At 34.8% G+C, this 23,529-nt stretch overlaps 1 protein-coding gene across 1 annotated transcript; it reads right to left on the bottom strand.

The window, feature by feature from the left end:
• Positions 1–4,771: 4,771 nt before the first annotated feature.
• On the bottom strand, positions 4,772–22,484 carry LOC104543147 (tyrosine-protein kinase Fer-like; the record flags this gene model as incomplete). Its single annotated transcript, XM_010187691.1, has 3 exons — positions 4,772–4,895; positions 20,631–20,725; positions 22,369–22,484. Coding segments are annotated over 3 exons (335 nt in total), but the record flags the coding sequence as incomplete, so codon positions are not given.
• Between the last annotated feature and the right edge of the window lie 1,045 nt (positions 22,485–23,529).

Genomic DNA, 23,529 nt, shown 5'->3' with positions numbered 1-23,529 from the left:
GTTCTGTGATTCTGTGATTCTGTGACTTGCTCCTACAAGTCCATGTCTTTCTTGCACTGGAGACCCCAGAGCTGGATGCATGACTCCATGAGAATGTAGCAGAGGGGCAGAACCACCTCTCTAGATTTGCTAGCCACATTCCTTTTGATGCAGCCCAAGATAGGGTTGGTCTTCAGGGCTGTGAGCACACATTGTTGGGTTATGTCCAGCTTTTTATCCACCTGTACCCAGAAGTCTTTCTCTGCAGGGCTGCTCATCTGTCAGTCTATATATGTACTTGGCAGTGCCCCAGTGCAGGTGCAGGACCTTTCATTTGGCCTTGATGAACCTCTTGAGTTTAAGACTAAATTATTTTTAAAAACCCAATGTGGTTCTTAATGTATTTGTAAAAGCTTTTAAAGAAGATAAAAATCAATCTAATTCTCAAGTAAAGCAGTGAAACTGTGTGCACAACACTATCAAGAAGCACAGTAACTAACCAAAAAAATGGAAAAATATTTCTGGTAATTTCAATTATAGTTATATATGCATTACTTGTAGATAAGTATACAAAACAATTTTCCACACAGAAATATTTTCAAGACCTAACTGTCTTTTTGATTTTGAAAGGTTGTACTATCAAATGATAAAAACAGAGGAAATCCTACACATAATTGCTTCTCTCAGTATTAAAATATTTTTCCAATTGAGTTCTACTGTAATTTGAATTACTTACATTACAAAATGATGGTGGTCAAGAGAGAGGAAAATAAAACAAACAATAGGTATGTTCAAATTCTCTGAATAGGGTAGTTGCTGCCTCTCTCCTATACTCCCACAGGATTCATTTGGAAACTAAAAATAGATTATGGAAAAATGTATTCATCACACGCAAATCAAATGGAAAAGAATACCACTCACAAATGCTTATTGAGTTAACTGAAACTATCACATCTCCATCCTTATCTTGTATTTCTAATTAACAGAAAAAAATTGAACTATCTAAACAATAGCATACGGTAAAAATTAAAAGCAAGAAAATTTTTCAACCTCATGTTAATTCAATGGAGATGAAATGACTATATTTTTCTGCCTATGTTAAACCACTCTGTTTCTTTTGAAAACATGTTTTCATTCAGCTTTTCTTTTTTTTTTAAGCCCACTTATTTCTGCTGTTTAAACAGAATAGAGAGCAAAGAACAAATGATATCTAGATGCTAGAAGAGATGAAAATGCAGATCAAAGAATCACTCACATGCATTAAACATTCTAAGTCTGAAAAAAAATAATTTTATATTTGCACCTACTCCAACTTCATAGCACACACAAAACCAGAAAACAAAAAGCAGATTAGTTGTTGCACTGACTCCACTACTGAAAGGCTAATTCAAAGTATGACTCAAAAAGCAATTTCAGAAAGCTTGTACAGATTTCAGTAGAATTTTAAAATATAAAGGCTAAGTAGACCTAGTGCAGCTACAACTAAAAAGTAGCATTAAAAATAGTTTTAATAAACTGCTGAGCAGCCTTTAGTTTCACATTAACAGCAAGTCAAATGCACATGGTACTAAATTACAGTGACCTAAACTACTAAAAAACATGTGAGGACTCTGAATAAATCTTTAAAACAAATAGAATAATGCATAAAAACAATAGCATGAAGCCAAACAATTTCCGGTTGCTGCAAATTACATAACAGAAACTATTTCTAATTATATATCACTGATTCTTCTTAAGTAATAGTAATCAAAGACTATGGACTTGTAAACAAATTAAAAAATATTTTGCTGCTTAGTCCATTTTCTCTCTAGTTAATTTTCTTATCTCTTTTTTTTAGCCTGAGAACCACTTTCAGTTGTTTATGACAAAAAAAACCAAGTTTCTTGTTATTTCAAAAAACTGCTATTATTTGTACATAGTGCCAAATCTTCTTCCTACTATGAATTAAATTGTTCCATTCTAATCTACATGCTTTCACCATTCAATTTACCCATGACTAATATGTCTTACCTGACCTAAAAAGGGCTCCCAAATTCCTTGCACAGACCATGCAGTCACATAGCTGCACCTTCAGTGCTCAGGTAAGGAGTGGCTGAAACTCCAGTGGCATTCTGAGTCCTGAACACCTACAAGTTTTCTCACAAAGTACTGGACAGTGACTTTTCCCTGCTAGCTCATCATTCCCCTGTTTAGTGTATCTGCAGCACAACACCAAGAGTGCTGTGTCCACTCGTGTGCAACAGGTTCAAAGTACCCAGCAAGCAACAGATGGTCTCATCTTCTGTGGCAGACAGGGTTTCTAAACAAATAAATTCTAAACAAATAAATCCCCAGCCATCCCCCAGAGTGCCCAGAAATCCCGGATAAATGCTCAAACTCCTCAAACAGTGAAGAGACCTAGAAAATATTTATGTATGCTAATCCTAGTAAAATGCAGCTTAGCCTCTGGTAAAACTTATTTTTAAATTTCATTACACACTTTCCTAGAGTAAGCATTTGCCAATTACCCTGTATTAGTAACTCAAAAAAACCTCACCCAGAAGTGCCCCTACCATTACTGCTAATATAAACTTGATTGATTGTTGTCCTGATTGAGAAATTTTTATTATGTTTATGTATCAAACTCAGAAGAATTAGCTTATAAACTTAATAAGCACATATTATGGCCAACCACATAAAACCAAAAATAATGTTGGAGATCCTAGAAAATAAGAATGGTAAAGTAATACTGGAAATGCATATTTTGATTTATCAACCTGTGTGTATCATAAAAGAAGTTTTCCTGAAGATACTGTTTGCTTGTTTTGTTGCACTTTAAAATTGTTGCTTTCTTCAGGATAGATTTACTAAAAATTTTGTTTCTGCCTTTAAGCAAAGCGGCAGCTCTCTCTGATAACCTCCTGTCACACTCTGTGATGGTAATAAACAAATTTTGTGAAGACTTTGAAACTGAAAATAAAGAAAGAACTTATCCCTACTTGTATCATATATAGTACGCGTAAACTAGGCTGTGTGCAGTTGTAAGTCCAACAAAAAGAGGTTAGATTACAGTTCTTTTTCCTGACTTGAGAACTATGTGACACATTTGTATTTAGCTTTCTAACTGAAAACAATAAAGAAATCTTCATATGGTAAGACACTGCTATGTATATCTTATCTCTGAAATATATTCTCTGAATCACTATTAGGCCTTAAGAATAGCTGTTCCTATTCACTGCTAGCTGCCAGAGATACACTGAAGCCATATTGTCATCTACAGTAATTAGAACAGTACTAATCCACATAGATGAACAGGGGTACCCTTTTTCCAGAGTTCAAAAGAGAAAAAAAAGGAGAGGTAGGGGTAGCACTTCTCAAATAATAATTGTTCCTAAAATTACTTGCATTTGGCAAGCATCACACTATCCTTTAATGAATAAATACCAAACTCTTTTTCCGCAATTGCCATTAGCAATTAAGACATTACACAATACAGCTCTAATAAGTATTAAGTTATTCAGCTATTATTTTTCCCCTTGATTTTATTTTCTAAGAACATAGGATTTCTAAATAGGCGCTTCTATTTTAACATTGATCTGACAGTTACAGAAATTATTAAGCATTAGCGTGTTTATGAGACTATCGTAAAACACTAATGCTATTACTTTCAGAAGTGCTTCAATTAACGTGTGTTTCAGAATAATTTTCCAAGTCTTGGAAACAGCATAATATTACTCTTCTATTTAAGCTTCCTTAAATCAACTTGAACACAAAAAGAGAAAAAAAACATAAAAATGACACTTACAATAATACCTTAAGATTCTATGAACAGCTTCTGTGTTTATTAATGTTAGAAGAATGTTTTTGAAGATAAATATGCTTCTTAACCTGCACGATTGCAACTGAACAATTCAATGTCGATAAAAAACTTAGAGAAATGCCACTCAGGTCTCCAGTAACAGCATTCATCAGAACAGTGCTAAATAGGAAATGAGCTGATAATGTAAGTGAAGTGGCACACAGTTCACTTACAAATGTTCTACAATGCAAAGCAGAAGTCATCAATATTACAAATTAAAACTTCTTCTTTTTTTATAGTTAATTATAATCATGTTTATGTCTCATATTTCAGCTGTATCACTGTAGCAGGGTATATATTTCCATATATTGAGAAAAATATGTGGGAATTAGGTACATTCCCTTTGATACAAACAGAGTAACAACAGATCCATGGTAGAGTCAAACTGGAGAAGAAACAAAAAGGAATAGTAGGAACAGAAATAAAATACTCCAAGAGCCTAACACCTCATCGTCTTCCATATTTTACAGAAAGCAGACCAGGCAATTGATATTTTAATATACAGAACTCTAATTTTTCTCCCTTTATACTCTGAGAAACCAGTGCATTTTTCTTAAACACGCTTCAAACGTAACTTCTTAATTGGCCATGCAAGTATCTGTAAATTTCAGACAGAATATAAGCTTCACATTGCTTTTTGCCATGATTCATTGCCACCATAAGAATTATGCTCCTTATAATGCAAATTATCATTATCATCATGAAAAGTCATTATTTACTTATATTAATAGCAACAAACCATGCAGATCAAATAATGCAGTACTTGTTTTTACCCAAATGAACAGTACAGTTTTGAATTAGACAAACAATAATGACCTTCTTTCAGAAAAAGTTAAGTCTTTTTTTTTTTAATTGTAGGGATCACTCCTGTTGACAATAAGCACCATATACACTTAAACAGTCAGCATTTCCAATTATCACAATTACAACAGTGAGAAAAAAAATCTTCCTTACCTATGTATACAATTTTTAGATTCAAGATATGCCATACCAGAAGCAGCATCTAATGAAAATTTCACCAACTGTTTGGGTTTTAGCTCATCCTTCTTTTTTCTTAAAAAGGACAGGAAATCACCTCCTAAAAAACAGACAGGTGGACAGTGAGACATTACAGACAGGATAGTCACATTTATCTCTCATTAGGGTGCAAGACCAAACAAAATGCAGCTATTAGCTGTTCCCTTCAACCCATCAGTTTGAGGTTAGCCTAAGAAAAAGGAAAGAACTCACCTTTCAAAATGTAGTTTCCCTAACTTCCGTTAAATACTAAGTGCTTAAAAGTAGAAACTGCATAGTATGTTTTTGATATATCCAAAATCTTCACCAGTGTACATTAAATAAAAACTTATATGAGAACTGTTGACAAAAACTCATTTGATTGTTTGTGATAAATACACTTCTCTAATCACAGAATGGTTGCTGTAGGGGTTTATAAAAATTGTGAATAAAAAGCCTAAGTTCTATTAGTTACATGAGAGTCATCGATTTTTAATTTATCATCTGCAGTGGTGATTCTCAAAGTTCTACATTGATATGCTTCGAGTGGATACAAAGTGTTTTACTTCTTGGGCAATGTTAACTTCATATTTGGCACTGCCAATTGAAGGCAAAAAACTGCTACTGTGACTTCACAGTCTCCTGCTTTAGAAGAACAAAGTTGCTGTTCTCTTGTCTGAGGAGGGGAAGTGGTCAGCATGGAGGATTTCCAAAAGGGAATCTGTGCTTTAAAAATGAGTTTCTGAAAATTTTATTTAGGACAAAGATAAGCAGGAGTGACATTATACAAACACTGCAATGCCATGTTCTGACTGACATAACTGTAATAAAGCTTTTTTCTAGAATAGATTTTATTGTTCTGGGCAATATAGTGGATCTTTCCACACCATGCTATTTATTTGCTACTGTGCAGACAGTCATTGCTGCAGTCTTCCTTTCCTTTCCTTTTACACTGAAGTGACTATAGAGATTCTCTCTTGCAAATAATGAAGTTACACAATTTTATATACTGACTTCTTTAGCAATGTGAAAAGACATGATATATATTAAAAGTTTACTGTGGGATTTTATTAGAAGGCCATTTATATTTCATACTGCAAGAAATAAAATATGAGAATGTCTGCTGTTATGAAGTGTAACTGTAATGATCTTCTAATATGAAGTTGGAGTAATTGTAAAATGGATTAGCATTTTAACCACCAACTTTTTTATTTGTCCATTTTGCCTAGGATCACCCAAGCCAGCAGTGTGCTGAGGTGGCCAAGAAGGCCAACAGCATCCTGGCTTGTATCAGAAATAGTTTTGCCAGCAGGAGTAGGGAGGTGATCCTTCCCCTGTACTCGGCACTGGTGAGGCCGCACCTCGAATACTGTGGTCACTTTGGGGCCCCTCACTACAACAGGGACATCAAGATGCTGGAGCATGTCCAGAGAAGGGTTTAGAGCATGCCTGGTGAAGGGTTTAGAGCACAAGTTTTATGAGGAGCGGCTAAGGGAGTAGGATTTGTTTAGTTTGGAGAAAAGAAGACTGAGGGGAGACCTTATCACTCTCTGTAACTACCTCAAGGGAGATTTTAGTGAGGTGGGGGTTGGTCTCTTCTCCTTGGTGGCTAGTGATAGGTCAAGAGGAAATGGCCTCAAGTTGTGCCAAGGGAGATTTAGGTTGGATATTATGAGGAACAGACTGCCCAGGGTGGTGGTGGAGTCACGATCCCTGGAGGTGTTTAAAGGATAAGTAGATGATGTGCTTATGAACATGATCTAGTGGAGGACTAAGTATGACTGGATCAATGGTTGGACTCGATCTCTAAGGTCTTTCCCAATTGAAACCATTCTATGATTCTTTTAGTACAAACTATCTGAATATGATGTAGGCTGTACCTTAATGGTTTCTCCTGGGAGTATAGACAAAAACCACTGTTTCCATTTTTCTCTTTTTTTTTTTTGGTAAACATGGTAATATTACAAGAAAGTCAGAAAGCACTCTGTTTTCATAGATTCACGTAATAGCTGAGGTTGGCAAAGACTTCTGGATGTCTTCTGGTCCACCTCCCTGCTCAACCAGGGTTACCTAGAACGTTAGTTGCCCAGGACCATGTCCAGATCGCTTTTAAATATCTCCAAGGATGGAGACTGCACCACCTCTCTGGGCAATCTGTGTCAGTGCTTCGTCATTCTCACACAGAAAAAATGTTTCCTGATGTTCAGGAGGAACGTCCTCTGTTTGAGTCTTTGCCCATTGCTTCTGGTCCTGTTCTCTGCACCTTCTCTTCAGGTGTTTATACACATTGATAAGATCTCAAGAGCATTCTTTTCTTGAGGTTGAGCAGTCTCAGCTCTCTCAGCTTTTTCTCCTAGGAGAGATGCTCCAGATTCTTTATATTCATGGCCCTTTGCAGGACTCTCTCCACTATGTCAATGTCTATCTTGTACTGTGGATCCCAGCACTGGACATGGTTCTCCACATGTGGCCTCATCAGTGGTGAGAAGAGGGAAAAGATCAACACCCTCAACCTGCAGGCAACACTTCTGATGTAGCCCAGGATACCGTTTACTTTCTTTGCCTCAAGAGCATATTGCTGGCCCATGTTCATCTTGATGTTCACCAGGATACCTAGGTCCCTTACTGCCAGCCTGCTGTTCAACTGAGCAGACCCAAGTCTGTAGTGGTACCTAGGAACGTTCCTCCCCAGAACTTTGCACTTCCTTTTGTTGAACTTCATGAGATTCCTGTCAGCCCCCTTCTCCAGCCTGTCCAGGTCCCTCTGGATGGCAGTATGGCATCTTGGTGTATCAGACCCTCCTCCCAGTGTGGTACTATCAGCAAACTCTCTGAAGGTGCACTCTGCCCCATTATCAACATAATTAAAGAAGATGTTCAACACGATCAGGCCCAGTATCGACCGCTGGGGTACATTACTAGTTACTGACCTCCGGTCCTCTTAATACTCTGATTCCAATTAAATAGGTGAATCCAACTATCAGATACATTCTTTCTTCAGTGAAAAATTTCTGACAGTTTTTAAAAAGCACTGTACCTAATAGCATAATAGTCTGTTTAAAGCATATATGGTCTATTTGCCTGACAAATTGTGGCATTACTTGAATAAGAACAGGAAATCAAGGAAGCTTACAAAAAACCAAACAAGACCATTCTAAAAAAAACTCTACCCTCAATCAACCACTGTTTCAGTACTGAAGACTGGGAATTTCTAACAACTTACTGCAGGAAGAACAGAAAAGACAGATAAGCTCAGTTGGATACACTAAAAAAAATAGATGCCTTCTCACACAGCCATACTAGAAAGGAAGGAACAAATCTTAAGTAAGAAAGGTCTATTTATACCAAGTGTTATAACAACATTAATGTGAGTCTAAATTCATGTTCCTCGCAATTTGCATAAATTTTCTGTACAAATGAGTTACTGCTCTCCACAACCAACAGTACATATTCTGCTCTCAAATGACAAGCTACTAAAGATAAAAAGGTATCAAAAGAAAAGCTAACAATATACATTAAAAAATAGAAATAATACATGTTCTAAATTTGTTTCTAATATGGCCAGGTAATCAGATTATGATTTTAATTTTTACATCAGTTTGTTTCTGAACAGGATTAAAAGTTTTCTTACATCGGAATATACCAGACTTGCAGAGCCAAAGCCTGTAACTTCCCAATGCAATCATACCATCAAGAAGTGATTTAGACTTGCTTATTTTTAGTGTTTGGCATGTACTGTATGAAATTCCAGACTTTTGAGCAAAACCAGCACAGTATACTTCGAGCTGTATACAGTGTATTTTATGCCTATCACTGAAACACAAAATTATCTTATTCTATCTCAGAATCTTAATAGTGAAAAAAGTCAATAGTGAAAAAAGTATGTTTACGTTAGCAGTTCTATTTTTTTGTATCTGTCCTTGCATAGAAGATGACAAAAATGTCTTTTAAATACTCTGTTAGATATTGATTTGAAAGCATTGTTAGTTGCAGACAAAATAAAAGGACAAAGTGATATCTCATTCTGTATAAGATACTTCATTTTAAGTTAAATCTGATTATCCTCATCATTGTAACATCTACATAGGCTTAAGTGTCTGTCCTTTACCTAACAGAATTACTCTTACTAGTAAATTCTGACTTTTATTGTCTACTGTGGCCGATGTTCCAGCTATTCATCTTCACAGAAGAGCATCCACATGAATACCTTCAAAGCTGAGTTAAGAGGATTTCACTACAAACCCTTCAGTGTAGAAATGTGGCTACATACTATCTTTATGTGCTTCTTAAAACAATTTTAAATATAAAAAGCCCTAATTCACTATTTGCAGCACATAGTGTCAGAGCATTAACTGCAATATAATGGCTGTTGATGAAGATGAAAGGAACAGACCAATCAGACCACGAAACAACTGAAACAAAACTAGATTATTACATAATAGTAAGTAATGCTTTCTCTTGTCATATGGAATTTCCATTGTATTCTACATGGTTACCTGTTATTCCAGTTAATGGCACATAACACTACCAGGAAAAGAGGTTCACTCCAACCACTCTAAGTACTACAGAAATAATTAGACCAGTATAGCATTACCACCCAGGAGAAATTGGCTGCCTGTTTCTGGTTTACAGGAGGATAAATAACAGTACTGGAGTGTCTGCCTAATACAACAGAATTATTTTACTAAGTAATGACAAAATGCAGGACTTAAGCAGGAGCAGCTTGTGGTAACTGGATTCTTGAAAATGCCCCTTCATCTATTTCACTCCATACACTGAAATTTTAAGAGATTGAAAATACCACATATCAGCATCTTCTAGTATTGGCCATACTTTACAGCATAAACTTTATAGCACAAACTTTATGCTGTATGTTAAGCAGTATTTTATGGCAATATAACTGTTCACTTAATGGTGCACACAAAAGTAAGCTAATATTTTGCAAGAGAAAAAAAAATCCTATATGTGATCTATGAGAATAAATCAAAATACAAGAAACAGCAATGACATGTGTTAAATCAGTTTAAAAAAAAAAATTCATTATGGCAATCCCTGACTTTATTGGCATTTATAATCAACTATGGGTACACACTTCAGTGTTCTTCTGAGCTGATGCCTCAAATTGTACCTACCTACTTGTTCTAGGCACTCTTGGCATTATTCTGATAACCAGTATTAACACTGAACGTAATTAAAATTTAGTTTTCAAATTACAGTGGGAAATCTCACACTTATTGATATCTAGATATATAAATATGCATTATTTATATATATATTAATACTGTTATAAATAACAATAACACAATAAATGTGATAACATAATAGCAGTTTTTGAAAATTATACGGAATTATATATATTATCTACACATAAGTTTTAATAAAGTGTGATAATTTCTTTTATTAAACAGCTTTGTTAAGTAGCAGTTTGTTTAAAGACTCCACTTAATTCTTCTTACATTTATACACTCACTAATCATGCAGATGCAGCATGCTTCTGACCATACCAGATGTCATGCTAATGGGCGGACTTAGGGCTGGTTTGATGGTTGGACGTGATGATCTTAAAGATCTTTTCCATCCAAAACCATTCTACGGTATCCACTTAATGGTCACCTAACACAGAGGAGCTCCATGAAACAATATTTGCAATTACTTTATAAGAAGTTATAATTTTATTGAAATTACCTTTATCTGCACTTGTAAGTATTTATAAATTTGAGGATTCAGATGGTCAGTCTTTTGACTAACATAACAAAATGTAGTGTCTTAATTGCCCAGGATCTTAATCTCATATACATTATGAACAAAACAAACCCAAATGCACTACTTAAAGCTATGAACTTAAAATAGTAAACAGGCATCTGAAGCAATTGTAGAAGATAGTTTTTAAGAAAGTAAGCAGCTGTTTGATAAACTATTAAAAATACAAGACTTTAGAAATGCTGAAGTGCTGAAGCACTTGTTTTCTTTAAAACAGTGTGTCTTCACCTTTCAGCTAATGGATCATTTGTGTGTAATACAGTGCTTTCACTTCTTTTTTTTTACAGAAGTAGTAACAGAAACTGTAAATAAACACAAGGCTTTTCAATTTCCCTATTGCAAAATCCAGTTAAAACTTCATTTTTCCTGTTAAGCAAACCAAATAAAAGTTGCTGTACTCATGCAAAATTTTGTCATTACAGTATTAACATTGGTAATAATGAAGTATGAGTGGAAATGCATGTATGTGAAAACAAAAGATGAAAGAGAAAAACCAAAAGTTAAAAGAACGGTGTGCACTGAGAGCCAAGGACATGATTACCAGCAACAAACAGGTAAACACAGAGATGTTGCTTGCACCAGGACTGCGATGCAGATAACTTTTTAGCAGATCAGTGATGAAACTACAGTGGAGAGGACTCATTAGCACAAAATAACTACAATGAAATAACATGAAGATGAGAATAACATTAAAACACTTTACATGTGCTATTTCACTTCCTTTTAACAAGATAACAGACTATATAGACATAAACATATTAAAAATGAGGAGAATATTTACAATGACCAGCAACCTTGCCTTAGATTTAAGGTGGATCAAATAAGCTAACGCATGAAGCCAATGATCCTGCCACATTAACTACTTATTACCAAATGGCAAAAAAGCCTGTCCAAAACCAAGTCTGTCATCACCTGTCAAGAAGAAACCAGATATCATAGTGACACATCAACAGTCAACATCCCTTGTCCTCTGTGCTGCACAAAATAATCCTGCCCAGACTACTTGGACTCTATGTTTTCATACTGTGGCTATGAGGATATAGGACTGTGAGTGGCTAGATAAAACCTCCTTCAGAAAGTAACTAAAAGGAAAATCACCTTCCCCCAGGAAGTCTTCCGTTCAGTTTTGTTTCATTAATTCCTATAACTGGATTATTCTTAAAAACTACAATCACCAGCCTTGAAAAGGATTCTAGATTAGAAAGTCATGAAAGACTTGAAAGACGTGAAACAGAACATACAGGAGCAACAGGGTTTTTTTTTAATCTAAAGAAAAACAATGAGCATTTTTTAAATGCAGACACATTAAATAATGGAAAATTTTACTTAAAAGTTAATTTAGGTAAAGCAAAAATAATAATGTGAGGGAATACCAAGAAATAAAACTAAAGAAATATGATGGATACACAAGTTTTTCAGCTACCAAAACACATTTTTTGACTTCTCATGTTTGTTTTTATTCAGTTTTCAAACAGATTTTCTAGTTGCTCATTTATTTTTGTATGATCTTGATACAAAGTACAGTATCATCAAAGCCTAAAACATTTGAAAATATAAAAATTAAACTCTAGTCTCAAATGTTACAATAAAAGAAGACTGTATAGTGGGGCTTTGGTCTCATTTTATCAAATAGAGAAGCACTGAGCCAAAAGGAATTTTTAATCACCACGTACACCTCAACAAAGGAACCTGGCTGTTCCACTTCTTCTAATATTCTCACAGCTGTAAACCATGCAGCAGATAGGCAGTCAGAGGCAAATGTGAACGTACAAGACTAAAAAGAAGGGAAGGGAGGTCTGTATGCATAGCTGTGTGTGTGTGTACTACAAGAAAGCTGTGGGGTAGAGGTAGAAGTTGGACACATATAGGAAGAGAAGGAATTCAAGGGAGAGTGGCTTGTTCATAGGGTGACATGCCCAGCAAGAGAGAAGGTGGCAGAGGCAGAAGCATGGCAGATTACAGAGAAGTAGAGACAAATTAAAATGGAAGCTAGAAGCTTAGCTGAGTACAAGAGGAAATTATAAAGTAAGAGAGAGACAAAAAAACAGAGAAACAGACAGGGGTCACATTTGTGTGAAGAGAAACTGTAGGGCAGACAGAAGGTGGCTTTAGCAAAAGCTAAGTATTGAGCCAGACAACTTATTTGACTGGAGAAAAGAAACAAAAATGGAATGGAAGACAAAGCCAGACAGTCATTATCACTGTTAAAAATCTGCACCTTATCTCTAATTTGAATGTCTAGAATTTGACCATTTTTCTGTTGCATTGTATTTTTGACAGTGTGCAGTAAAGATTCAGGGTGTGACTGCAAGACAGGACAGAGATCTGAAATTTGCTGGCAAAAGTAATCTACTGAGGATGCACAATACAACCAATGGGGCAGATCATGTGAAACTTTAATAAAGTTTTAAGGGATCTCTAAAGAGAAGCAACTGGAAACAATCCTGAATTATCTCTACAGAGATTTCTCATTGCCCCCGGAAGCAGGAAACAGAAAAATCCCCACCTTATAAAGTAGAAGACACAGCAGCTACATCATATAATGTGAAACTAAAAGTTTACTTTTTTTTTTTAGCATCAATCAGCATTCCAGGCCTGTGTATGAAACCAGCTGCACCTCAAGCAGGGCTTAGGCTCAAGTAAATCCATGCCGTACACATACTTCAGTTACTCTTTGTGTCAGCTCTCCTATAATTCATGTATGTAGCAGAAAAACCCAGAAAATATGGATATTGTACATCATATCAACAAATTAATTATACATATCACAGCCTTAGCACTGAGACTTTGGTTATAAATGGGTTTGTTGGCTGCAGAGCAACAAACAGCAGAAATACACAGAATCAGCTGTGACCTGGTGTTATATCCTACAGTATCACTATACACAGAAAATAAATAGTAATTGCACAAAAGACAGTTAGGATTTAGTAGGTTGTACCACATCTACCTCAGCATCAGCTATAGTGGATCTGTAGGTATTTCTCCACTTTATGCCGTGTAGCCCTCTTTTCCAACAAACGGCAAAAGAAGGCCTGACAGGTCAGGCAGAATACCGGGCTTTATTTGCAAACGCTTCTGACCTAACACGCTCTGTGGAAGTAAAAAGTCCTGTAACATACAGAAAGTAGCAATGGAGTCACCTTAATTTCAGAAGAGATGGAGTGATAAGCTAAGATGGACCAAAGCCAACTGCAGGCAGGACAGCATGAACAAGGTGCAGAGGTAATCTCAGAGCTTAAGAATGGCTTATCTGATCCTGTTACAGGCACTACAGAAATGTAGGCTATGCTCTTTCTGAATGTGACAGAGAGCCAGTGCTGCTGAAATCAAGCAGCACTGCACGTGAGCTAATAAAAGCTGTCGCCTCTGAATTGTTTCTGCATCAATGGCATAGGCAATTTGCATCACAAATGATTCAGTACAAATCTGAACATGTTACCTTATCCAGTTGCAAAGACAGATGTTACAACCTAGCTGAACTCCACCTTGAAAACTAGCTACATACGTCTAGATCTAAGATAAACATACATAGTTGAAACCTAATTCAGACAACTTTCCTATACTGTTAGATCACTGGGTGTTTTCATAGTTGATTATATGTTCAAGCACAGCTCAACCTGTTTCCAGCTGCAAGCATTCAGAAAGTCTATTCTAATGTATGCCAGCATAAGCCTAAATAAAACAAGGAAAAGAAACTCCGTGTCCAGTTAAGTAGCCCATTGGGTTTTTTTGCAACCACATATTCATTATCAAATAGGAATTCTATGGTGGTATGAGGAATGCACACTAGTATTCCAGAGAAATGTCTACAATGCATTTAGTATTAGAGTGAAAAATGTCCAGAAATGCCCACTGCGGATGGGGTATGGGAAACACAATCAAGAGCATACCACTGATAGAATAGACTAAATAAGGCCTATAGCCACAGAATTAATTTGGAGATGAGAAATAACTCCTGAAAAACTGTTCAGAACTGTATGAGGTAAGGACCTGGTACAGAAAGGAGATCTAGTTTTAATAATATCATAATATATAATATACATAGTGTATTATATTATCATAATATCCATGCTAGAGGAAGCTAGCTTAAGACTCAACAGACAAGCCAGATTCTTGAATTGACTGGTTTTTGAGTGCCTGACTTAGTAAAAAGAAAATACTTTCAATAAATTTCTGGGGACATAATTTTAACTATGCTGATTTAAAAAATGTTTAAATTTATAGAAACCTGAAACAGAAAGTAGGCTATCAGCTTGTGACTGAACAGTCCAACAGCAAAAAGGAGTAGGTCACAAAAAATGTAACTACAAGCTTCCTTCTACTACCTTGAATCAACCATTGGAACATAAAAAGATGTTTGCATCTACTTTCAATTAGACAAATCCTTCCAGAGAGCACTGGAGCAAGCGTGACGACTGCTTATCTGGACAACTTGTTCAGACTCTTTTTGCTGGAGGGACAGAGGCAACTTTGAAGGTTCACAAGGTAAACTGTTGAAATAGTTACATGAACTGGTAACTGCACCACAGGATTACATATCTATCTTCAAAAAGCCCTGCTCTAGAACACATAGTTCATGAACATGAAAAGCTCCTACTTCTAAATTAAATCCTCCTTTCAGGACAAGCTAAAATTCAAGTAACTTGAAATGAACATAAAGAAGAAAGAATGCTCTGGCTTGGGATTGTTTCTAGCATCTTACAGATTGCATTTGATTTTGACTTGGTTACTGCCGAAGTCTAGGAAGAGATAAGAACACTCAGTGTTTAAAGGGACTCCTGCAATTTGTTTTCAATTACATGGGAGACTGCATGATAAATTAAGGGTGGATGAAAACACAGTTAAATGATCCTGAGTGTTTCAGTGAATTAAAATCCCTTTTATTCTCAAAGCAGAAATTCTGTAAGATCTATGATGACTCAGAGAGAAGCTGGGAAAAGGAAGAGAATAGTGAGAAAGGGTAAAAGAGAATGGCATTCTAGTTTCTTCTTTTCTTGTCCTTTTCCATGAAAATATGCTGAGTTTACTCTGAAAGAAGAAAAGGACAAGAAGCAGCTTTTGTCAGCTTCTTCACCATTTTCCTGATAATCTTCTCTACACCCCATCAATATCCAGCATCCATTTGTCTCAGGTTATCTATCAGTTGGGACTCTGGCCAGCTTACACATAATGCTAGCAGTATTCCGGGCAGCCTCTCTGATCATTATCTAAATTTGCTAAAACTGAGCTGTTATGAAAACTCCTTATGCCCTGTGCGGCCTTAAGAGACACTGGCAAATTATTCTTTTCCTGTTCTGAATACCAAGGCAGCTCCTCATAATTACTTCTCTTTCTTTAGTTTTAAGGTTAACAATGCATGATAAACCACAAAAAAAAACCAACACTGGGGAAACAGGCCTAGAGCAAAGAACATGAATAAATTAACACAGAAAATATGAGCAAAAAGCTCAATTTTTTAGATTAGTGTGGCATCACAGAAAAGTTATGTGCTTTCTTACACAGTACTATAAGCCATATTTTTACACAAGTTCTGCTGTTCCACATATTAGAAACAATCTCTGACAAAGGAATTAAAAAATACATTAAATAATACCTATGGTGAAGGCTACAGTCTGTATTCACAGTCTCAAATATCCAGCAACTATCACTGAACAATTGTATAACTAGTATCTCCCCTTTACGACACTAATTTTCATTCAGGTAGGTCAAAGGCATTATGACAAAACAAGCTCATGGCTCTATACTAATATCTTGATATGGCAAATCTCAACAATATGGGGTTTACTTTCCTGAAATTCATTAGCAATTCTCACTTTAACTTCTTCTGTTTTTCTTAGGATAAACGGAGTACTTACGATGTATCACAACAGATTATTAAAAATTTACTGTATTAAGTTACGAAATAATGCAGTATTCATCTTTTTAAATCAGACATCAGAAAAAAACCTCCATCAAATACTGCATTTGAAAAAAACCTTATCAAACCATCTTAGCCAACATTTCACTACACAGTAGTATAAAAAAAGGGAATACTACAAAGGAAATAATTAACTTATAGCAACATCTATGATTATCAGAGTTCTTCATATTACTAGCAGGTTCCAAAAGTCTAATTTCTCTAAGGATAATTTTGAAAGGTATGAAAATCTTGGGTAGTATGCATCAGTTTAAGAGTTGTAGTTTGCTTTTCCTGGAGTGGATCTGAATATTTTCTGCTCCTTCAATGCAGGATTTAAAATTGACTGCATGATACTGCAATTACAGTAAGATTTATTTCACTGCATTGTAAAATAAAACATGTCTTTTTGGCATGGAGTTCTTATTAGCTATTTGTTTAGCTGTATAGCTGTAGCTTTATACAGCACCTGAATTCTGCTCTTGGGCAGCAGAGACCAAAGAAGAAACTGGCAGTCAAATATTGATTTCTCTATTCAGTAGTTTCACTGGAGTCAAAACCAGTAGGAAGACTTTACCCAATGGTATGGCTGCAAGGTAAGGCTCGGGGTCATAAACCAAGTTTACAGGTTCCTTTTCTGAATAGTAGCTTACTATTAAAACACAGTCCTCCACTGGATGCACCCCACTTACTGTGCATATGCTATGTCGATGATAAGCAAATGCACAACAAATTATATGGTGTGGCTCACTGTGCAAAGAACTTTGCAAGAAATTACAGATTGTGCATCTCACATCATGTGCTCTCTCACTCGAGACATCACACCACGTGCCCAGAGACATTAGTAAGTCTCTGTATCTAGAAACCAGCACATCTGACTCACCACGAGTGCAGAGGGCATGCGCATATATGTTGTTCAGACTTAACCTAAATTAAGGATCCTAATAGAATGTGAAGAGTAGAAGTTAGCAATATGAAATCAGAAAAGTTAAGTGCACAGCAAAAGAGAAATAAAAGTCTTATTTCCATTAGGATCATAAAATGGATGGAAAAAATAAGCATATAAATGCATGGGTGTTGTGAGATGTGTGTCAAATTGTCTTTCTTTTTAACAGTCTTAATACTTTCAGATTTGTCACTACAGTTGTCAAAGAGTCTCAACTACCAAATAAGAAGAGTAAATGTCTATGATAAAATGTCTATGTCCATTAACAAAATGTTGTAACACATTTCCAAATAGAGTTGTTTCCTTAGTTTTTAGACTACTAAAAAATTCACAGAAAAAAACCCAAACATGTATGACTGCAAAATTCAGGTTAAATTTTATTACATACTAGTTGAGAAGCCACACAGCAACTTCAGCACTGGGCTCTTGTAAGTTTCTGTTTAGTCAGTATTTTAATGTCATTTAGGAAAGAAAAGAAAATTAAAAAAAAATAATTTGCAAGAGTCCTTTAAAGGTTATTACAAATTTATCCATTATGCAATCACAAATCAACATTTTAAAACCATCTGCTTTGCTAAACTAATTTTTCACTTCAGCTAGCTAGCATAACTTAAGCTAGCTAACTTAAAGAGAATTTCTATAATACACATAGATAATAGATACTACATTAAGATATTTCTCTCATTTCTTGACAGGTGGTGGATTGGGAAAAAAGATAACCAAGTTTTTCTGTACTGGAGTAATCTATGATGTATTGACTCTGGGTAGACATATACAGTGAGATTAGTGTGCCCAACAATAAGTAATTGAATAGTAAGTAAATGACGATTCTTTTTCATTAACACATATAATTTCTCATCTACCATTTCACTTTGGCGATGTATCTGCAACACGTTCTGCTACTTTATTTATTATTTCAGTTAGTCTTTGCTACATCACCCATCTTGAAATTTCTTTATCAATGTGATTCTTACTTTAGCACATGTCACTAGTTATGTTAACACACACATCAAGGGAGCTACCTACAAACGATAATTCATTTTTACAGCTTGCTTTATTTTTCTATCTGTTGGCAACATCTGGGTTATTTTTGCATGTAACAATGGATGCACAGACACTTAAATATGCACTTGTCACCTTCTCTATTGTTTTCACTGATGACTTTATCCAGACACAGTTTTTAATCCCATTTACATTTGTAACAAAGGAAAAAAGTTTTTTTTGCAGAGACAGTTCATGTCAGAATCAATAACAGAGTAGCACATCACTACCTGAAGTGCTAAGCTTCAAAATACATTTTTAATATCTGAACAAATTAAGAATCTGAATTGAAATCTGAATCTGAGAGGAAAAGCAGAATTAGCTGCTACTGAGCCACACCATAGCAGTCTCAAAAGACATAGGAAGTGTATTATCTACATGTATTTGGGATATAAAAACAGTAAGAAAAGTGTAAACATTAAACAGAACTCAGAAAACACAGGAGAAATTCCAAATTTTATGGAGATGTTTCTGATTTTTTCCTCAGGGGAAAAACCCATCAGGCATTTATTAATTACATGCATTCTCAGCCATACATTTACAGAATATGAACCTAAGCTAAAACATGTAATTTTTAGTTATTAAAAAGAATGTCACAGTTAAACTGTCTAAACACCTTCAAGCATAAACATATTTACAATAAAACACAGATAAAGCAGATACTGAGACAGTTAAGTGTTGAGTGCAAATCAACAAGCCTACTTCTTTTCTTCAAAGAGCAACATTAAATACCAAATCACAGCACTAATAATTATTATTTTAGGTAATTTCATCCAAAGTTACCATTAGGAAACAGAAAACCAGTAACATCAGAATCAATGCTTCTCTGACCCCATCTGAGTAAGTGTTTTGTCCTTCCTCTGCCAACTTATTCAAAGTTGGCATCCTTATCATGTCTAGATGATTTGGTCAGTCTCATGGTGTGCTAGCCAAGGTGTAAAGGAATATGGAAAAGTGTGATGGCTTGAACATAGTACAGTGTTTATGAGGGCAGGCAAGAATGGAAACTAGTGAGAGGACTTACGGAACAGCAAAACAGGATAAGAATGATGAACTTTCTTGTAAATTCAAAGGCAGGAGACAAAGGAATTTTTTTATAGACTTGGACTGCAAAATAGGCATGAAAATCAGAGAAAGGCTCTCACTAGTTCCTCCTTGAATTATATTAGTATGTCCAAGAACTTGTCCTAGGTCCTGAAACTCTGACTGAGAATAATAAAGGTGTTAAAAGATCAGGATTTATTTTTATCTTCAGAGACGACTGGAGAAGCTGATTACCAAAGTATGCCTTAAAACCCGGAACACTGATTTTAGGCTCCATTTTAATGAAGGTAATCACATGTAAAGGTAATAACATAATCTAATATAATCTAATTGAACAAAGGCAGAAAATTCCAATAGGTTTGGATTTTTTATTTCACCGAATTCAGTAATGCTCTTGTACAGAAGCCACTACTCAAGAATAATAAAAATTCTAAGTCTGCATGAATTACATGGTTCTTAAAACAGCTTTCTGTATAATCCTGAAGACAAATATAGTGCTATGTAAATCAAATACAGTGTTGCATATTAAGCAGTTCTAGAGACTACTAAACCCACACATTTTCCAGCTGCTGAGAAAAACAAAGGAGGTAAAATTGCCCAAAAGCTGTTATCATCCCAACAATTTAAAATTCTCTCCAGTCATTGCTGAATAACATGAACTCAAGATTTCAAAAATAAATCAAGAGCAACCCATAAACTGAACAATACATTTTGCTAAAGAAAAAACTCTTATATTACCAAAGATGACCCAAATATGAGTTATTAAAATTGAAACATTACCCAGCCATGAAGTTTCTTTAAATACAAGCATCCTAACACTCACTATATAACTTTACTATTAAAGGAAGTACCATGTGATATCTTGTCAGGAGTAAAATGAAGATACAGCTGACATACCTTTTAGTAAATTCTGTTGTCTTGAATGGCTACAGAAAAACACACAACAGATTGGTGGAGTTCACTCCACTCCAAAGCTAGTAGAACCTAGTATTTCCAAAGATTTGCAACACAAATGACTTTTGAGATCAGTCATAAAAATGCAGATAAAGACAAATAGAAAACAATACATTTTAAATTATGGAAACAATATGTATAAAAATATGTTGCAAAAAAAAAAGGAAAAAAATTACCTGGAACAAGTTCCATAACAATATAAATAGGTTGTCGTTGTGTGCAAACTCCTATAAGTTTTACAATATTAGGATGATCATATTGTTTGAGTATTCTGCAAAATACACAGTAAGTTTATAAATTAATAAATGTTATTGTACAAACAGATTAAATATTATAGGAATATATTTTAAACTCTTAATGTTATTTTAATAGAACATGCCATTACAGTTATTATAAACAAAAACAATCAACACAACAGATCAACCATTATTCCGTTTGAAATGGAGAGCATACTGGTTCGCTAATAAATCCAGACTGAACACTATATTATTCTTATTGCAATTTTACTATTTGTCTACACAATATTTATCTATATAATGGAAAAATGGCCTGACAGGTCTACAGTTTCTCAAGAACCCTTGTGATGAAACAGCATTTCAGCTGTGGACCAGAAACAGAGCTACATCAAAAAAACATGCACAGCATGCCTCTACACTTCCCCACTGCACTTTTTAAATGCACACTCATTCCGATTTTACTTTGAGATATTCATTAATAGAATAAGTTTTAGAAGACTATAAGGACAGGAATTTTAGTTTTGGGAATTAAGCAAAAACATTTACATCTTCTGCCACAGGACTTTAATAAAAACACTTGCAGCCTAAAACAGCATGCTATGATTTATAAGTGAAATTAAGGGCAACAAAAAATTCTACAGAGAACTTGTAACTTAAATGTTTCTTCTACTATTTGCTGACTGAAAGTACCCCCTCTTTTTCCCCTTTTTTATAGCATCAAGTGTAAAATACATACATATTTAGTGAGAAATAACACAGGTTTTGGAGTTTTTTTGCAGACTAAAACTGCTCCATTTAGTGGCAGGATACTTAAAAAATGAAGTAACTATGCAGTTGCCACGTTACAAGCTATTTAAAATTATTCTATAGATACAGTTGCTAATCTTCATTCTTTAAATGTAAGCAGCGTCTTTCACTTTTCCATATTGATCATACTAGTTGGGAGTAAAAATGAAAACATATGAAGCTTCACAGAAGAGGGAGCAAGTTAATTTAAACAGTTGCGAAATTATCTCAATACATTCCATTACTCTGAGGTCTCTGAACCCACCTATCTACATCAGCCTATATTCAGAATACTTAGCATATTGTGGCATGATTGTCATTTGAAAAATAAGAACACAATCACATGCTGTCTGACAGCATAAAGTATCTCTACTGGAGTGAATTCTTCTTACAAAGAGAAAATTACTAAATGGGGTCTAAAAGGTAACCTAGACACATTTGAACAGTTCTATTAGTCACGCATGTAAGGTAAGATTTATGACTGGTATAATCACACTTAAATGAACATTATCTTTTAGTCTTCTTATCCCAAACCTCATGGCACTCAGAAGTCCCAAAGGAAGCACTTAGAACAAGAAGATCGTGTTTTATAGGTATGGTTTGCTTTGCCAAAGAGGTAGTTTCAGCAGATGCAAATACTACTTCATTCAGGTGTTAAAAATGCCTACATTTAGTTAACAGAGCAACAGTTGTGGAAGGTACTGACTGAGGAAAAAAAAAAGGAAAAAGTTTGACTACTGCTTCTTTGAATTTTTCTGAAGGTCAGATTTTGTAAATCTAGTAATTTAGATTACTAATAAAACTTGAAAACTTCATTACTTGTTAGTAATAAAACTTGAAAAAAAAACCCAATCCACAACAAACATATTTCAATTAAAATTAGAGAACCTACCTGGCTTCTGACAGAAATTTTATTTTTAATTCCTGAGGAAGATCTTCTTTACAAGTTTTTACAGCAACAGGAGTTTTATCCTTTAATGTTCCCTTATAAACCTCACCAAAATTACCCTGAAATCAGGAAAAAAAAATAATTCTAAGCAAAATTTTCACAAATCTCCAGAAAAAATAATGCAGACAGCAAACGTAACCAGTACAGAACTTTGAAATGTGCTCATGAAGCCAAATGAAGTTTTCTTCCAGCATCTGCAAGTAACACAATGCAGTTCACACAGACACAGTATATCACTTATATGGTCACAGCACATGAGTTCTACTTTGACCCAGCAGGAAAGCGAAAAAATATAATAATTGTATAATTACAATTTTCTCATACAACCTCTTAGTAACTTCTGAAGACTAACAGAAACTGATAGTACTTATTTTATTATTCTTACTTCTTCACCCTTTCATTTTCACGTTACTGTATTTTATCAACAGTTTTTAACTTGCAGTCCGTAAGAGACCAAAAGGTGATCTGTGAAACTAGGACAAAATATGTCAAAGAAACATAAACATTCTCACATATAGAAGAAAGAAAAAAGGCAAAATAAGAAAAATGAAAAAATAGAATATTAATTTTGATCATAAATTAAAACCACTGTAAAAAAAAATTATTGTTGTGCCTGCCCTCAAAAACTTATATAATCCACAATTTTTTTAAAGTTAAGCTCAGACCTGCTCCATAAGGGCAAGTATGTAAGGCCTCACATTTGGACAAGACTTTAGAAAGTAGTAATTTTTTAAAATTAGATTTTTTAGGGCTTCAACAACAAACCATCAGGGCAAGTTGTTTCTTTTTTAAGCTTTCATAGAAGAAATGAAATTATTAATGAATTAATAAAGATCATAGAATAATCTCCATCAGATGAATTTTTAACTTAAATAAAAACAAAATGAAAATTAATTAGGACACAAAGAGAAGGAAGGAGGAAATTGTGGGTTATATAACAAAACACTAGTATGTATGAAAAAAAACAACAAAACTCAAAAAATCAACACACACACACACAAGAAAAACAAAACAACCAAAACAAGAGAAGAAAAAAACCCTGAAAACTAAAGATCTCACACTTTTAGTTAAGCTTTGTATTTCCAAAAGAATAAATACAACTTA

The sequence above is a fragment of the Mesitornis unicolor genome, unplaced genomic scaffold, assembly GCF_000695765.1.
Source record: "Mesitornis unicolor isolate BGI_N332 unplaced genomic scaffold, ASM69576v1 scaffold45490, whole genome shotgun sequence".
Classification (NCBI taxonomy): domain Eukaryota; kingdom Metazoa; phylum Chordata; class Aves; order Mesitornithiformes; family Mesitornithidae; genus Mesitornis; species Mesitornis unicolor.
Note: the sequence above shows the minus strand (reverse complement) of the source record. Positions and strands in the feature narration are given on the sequence as shown.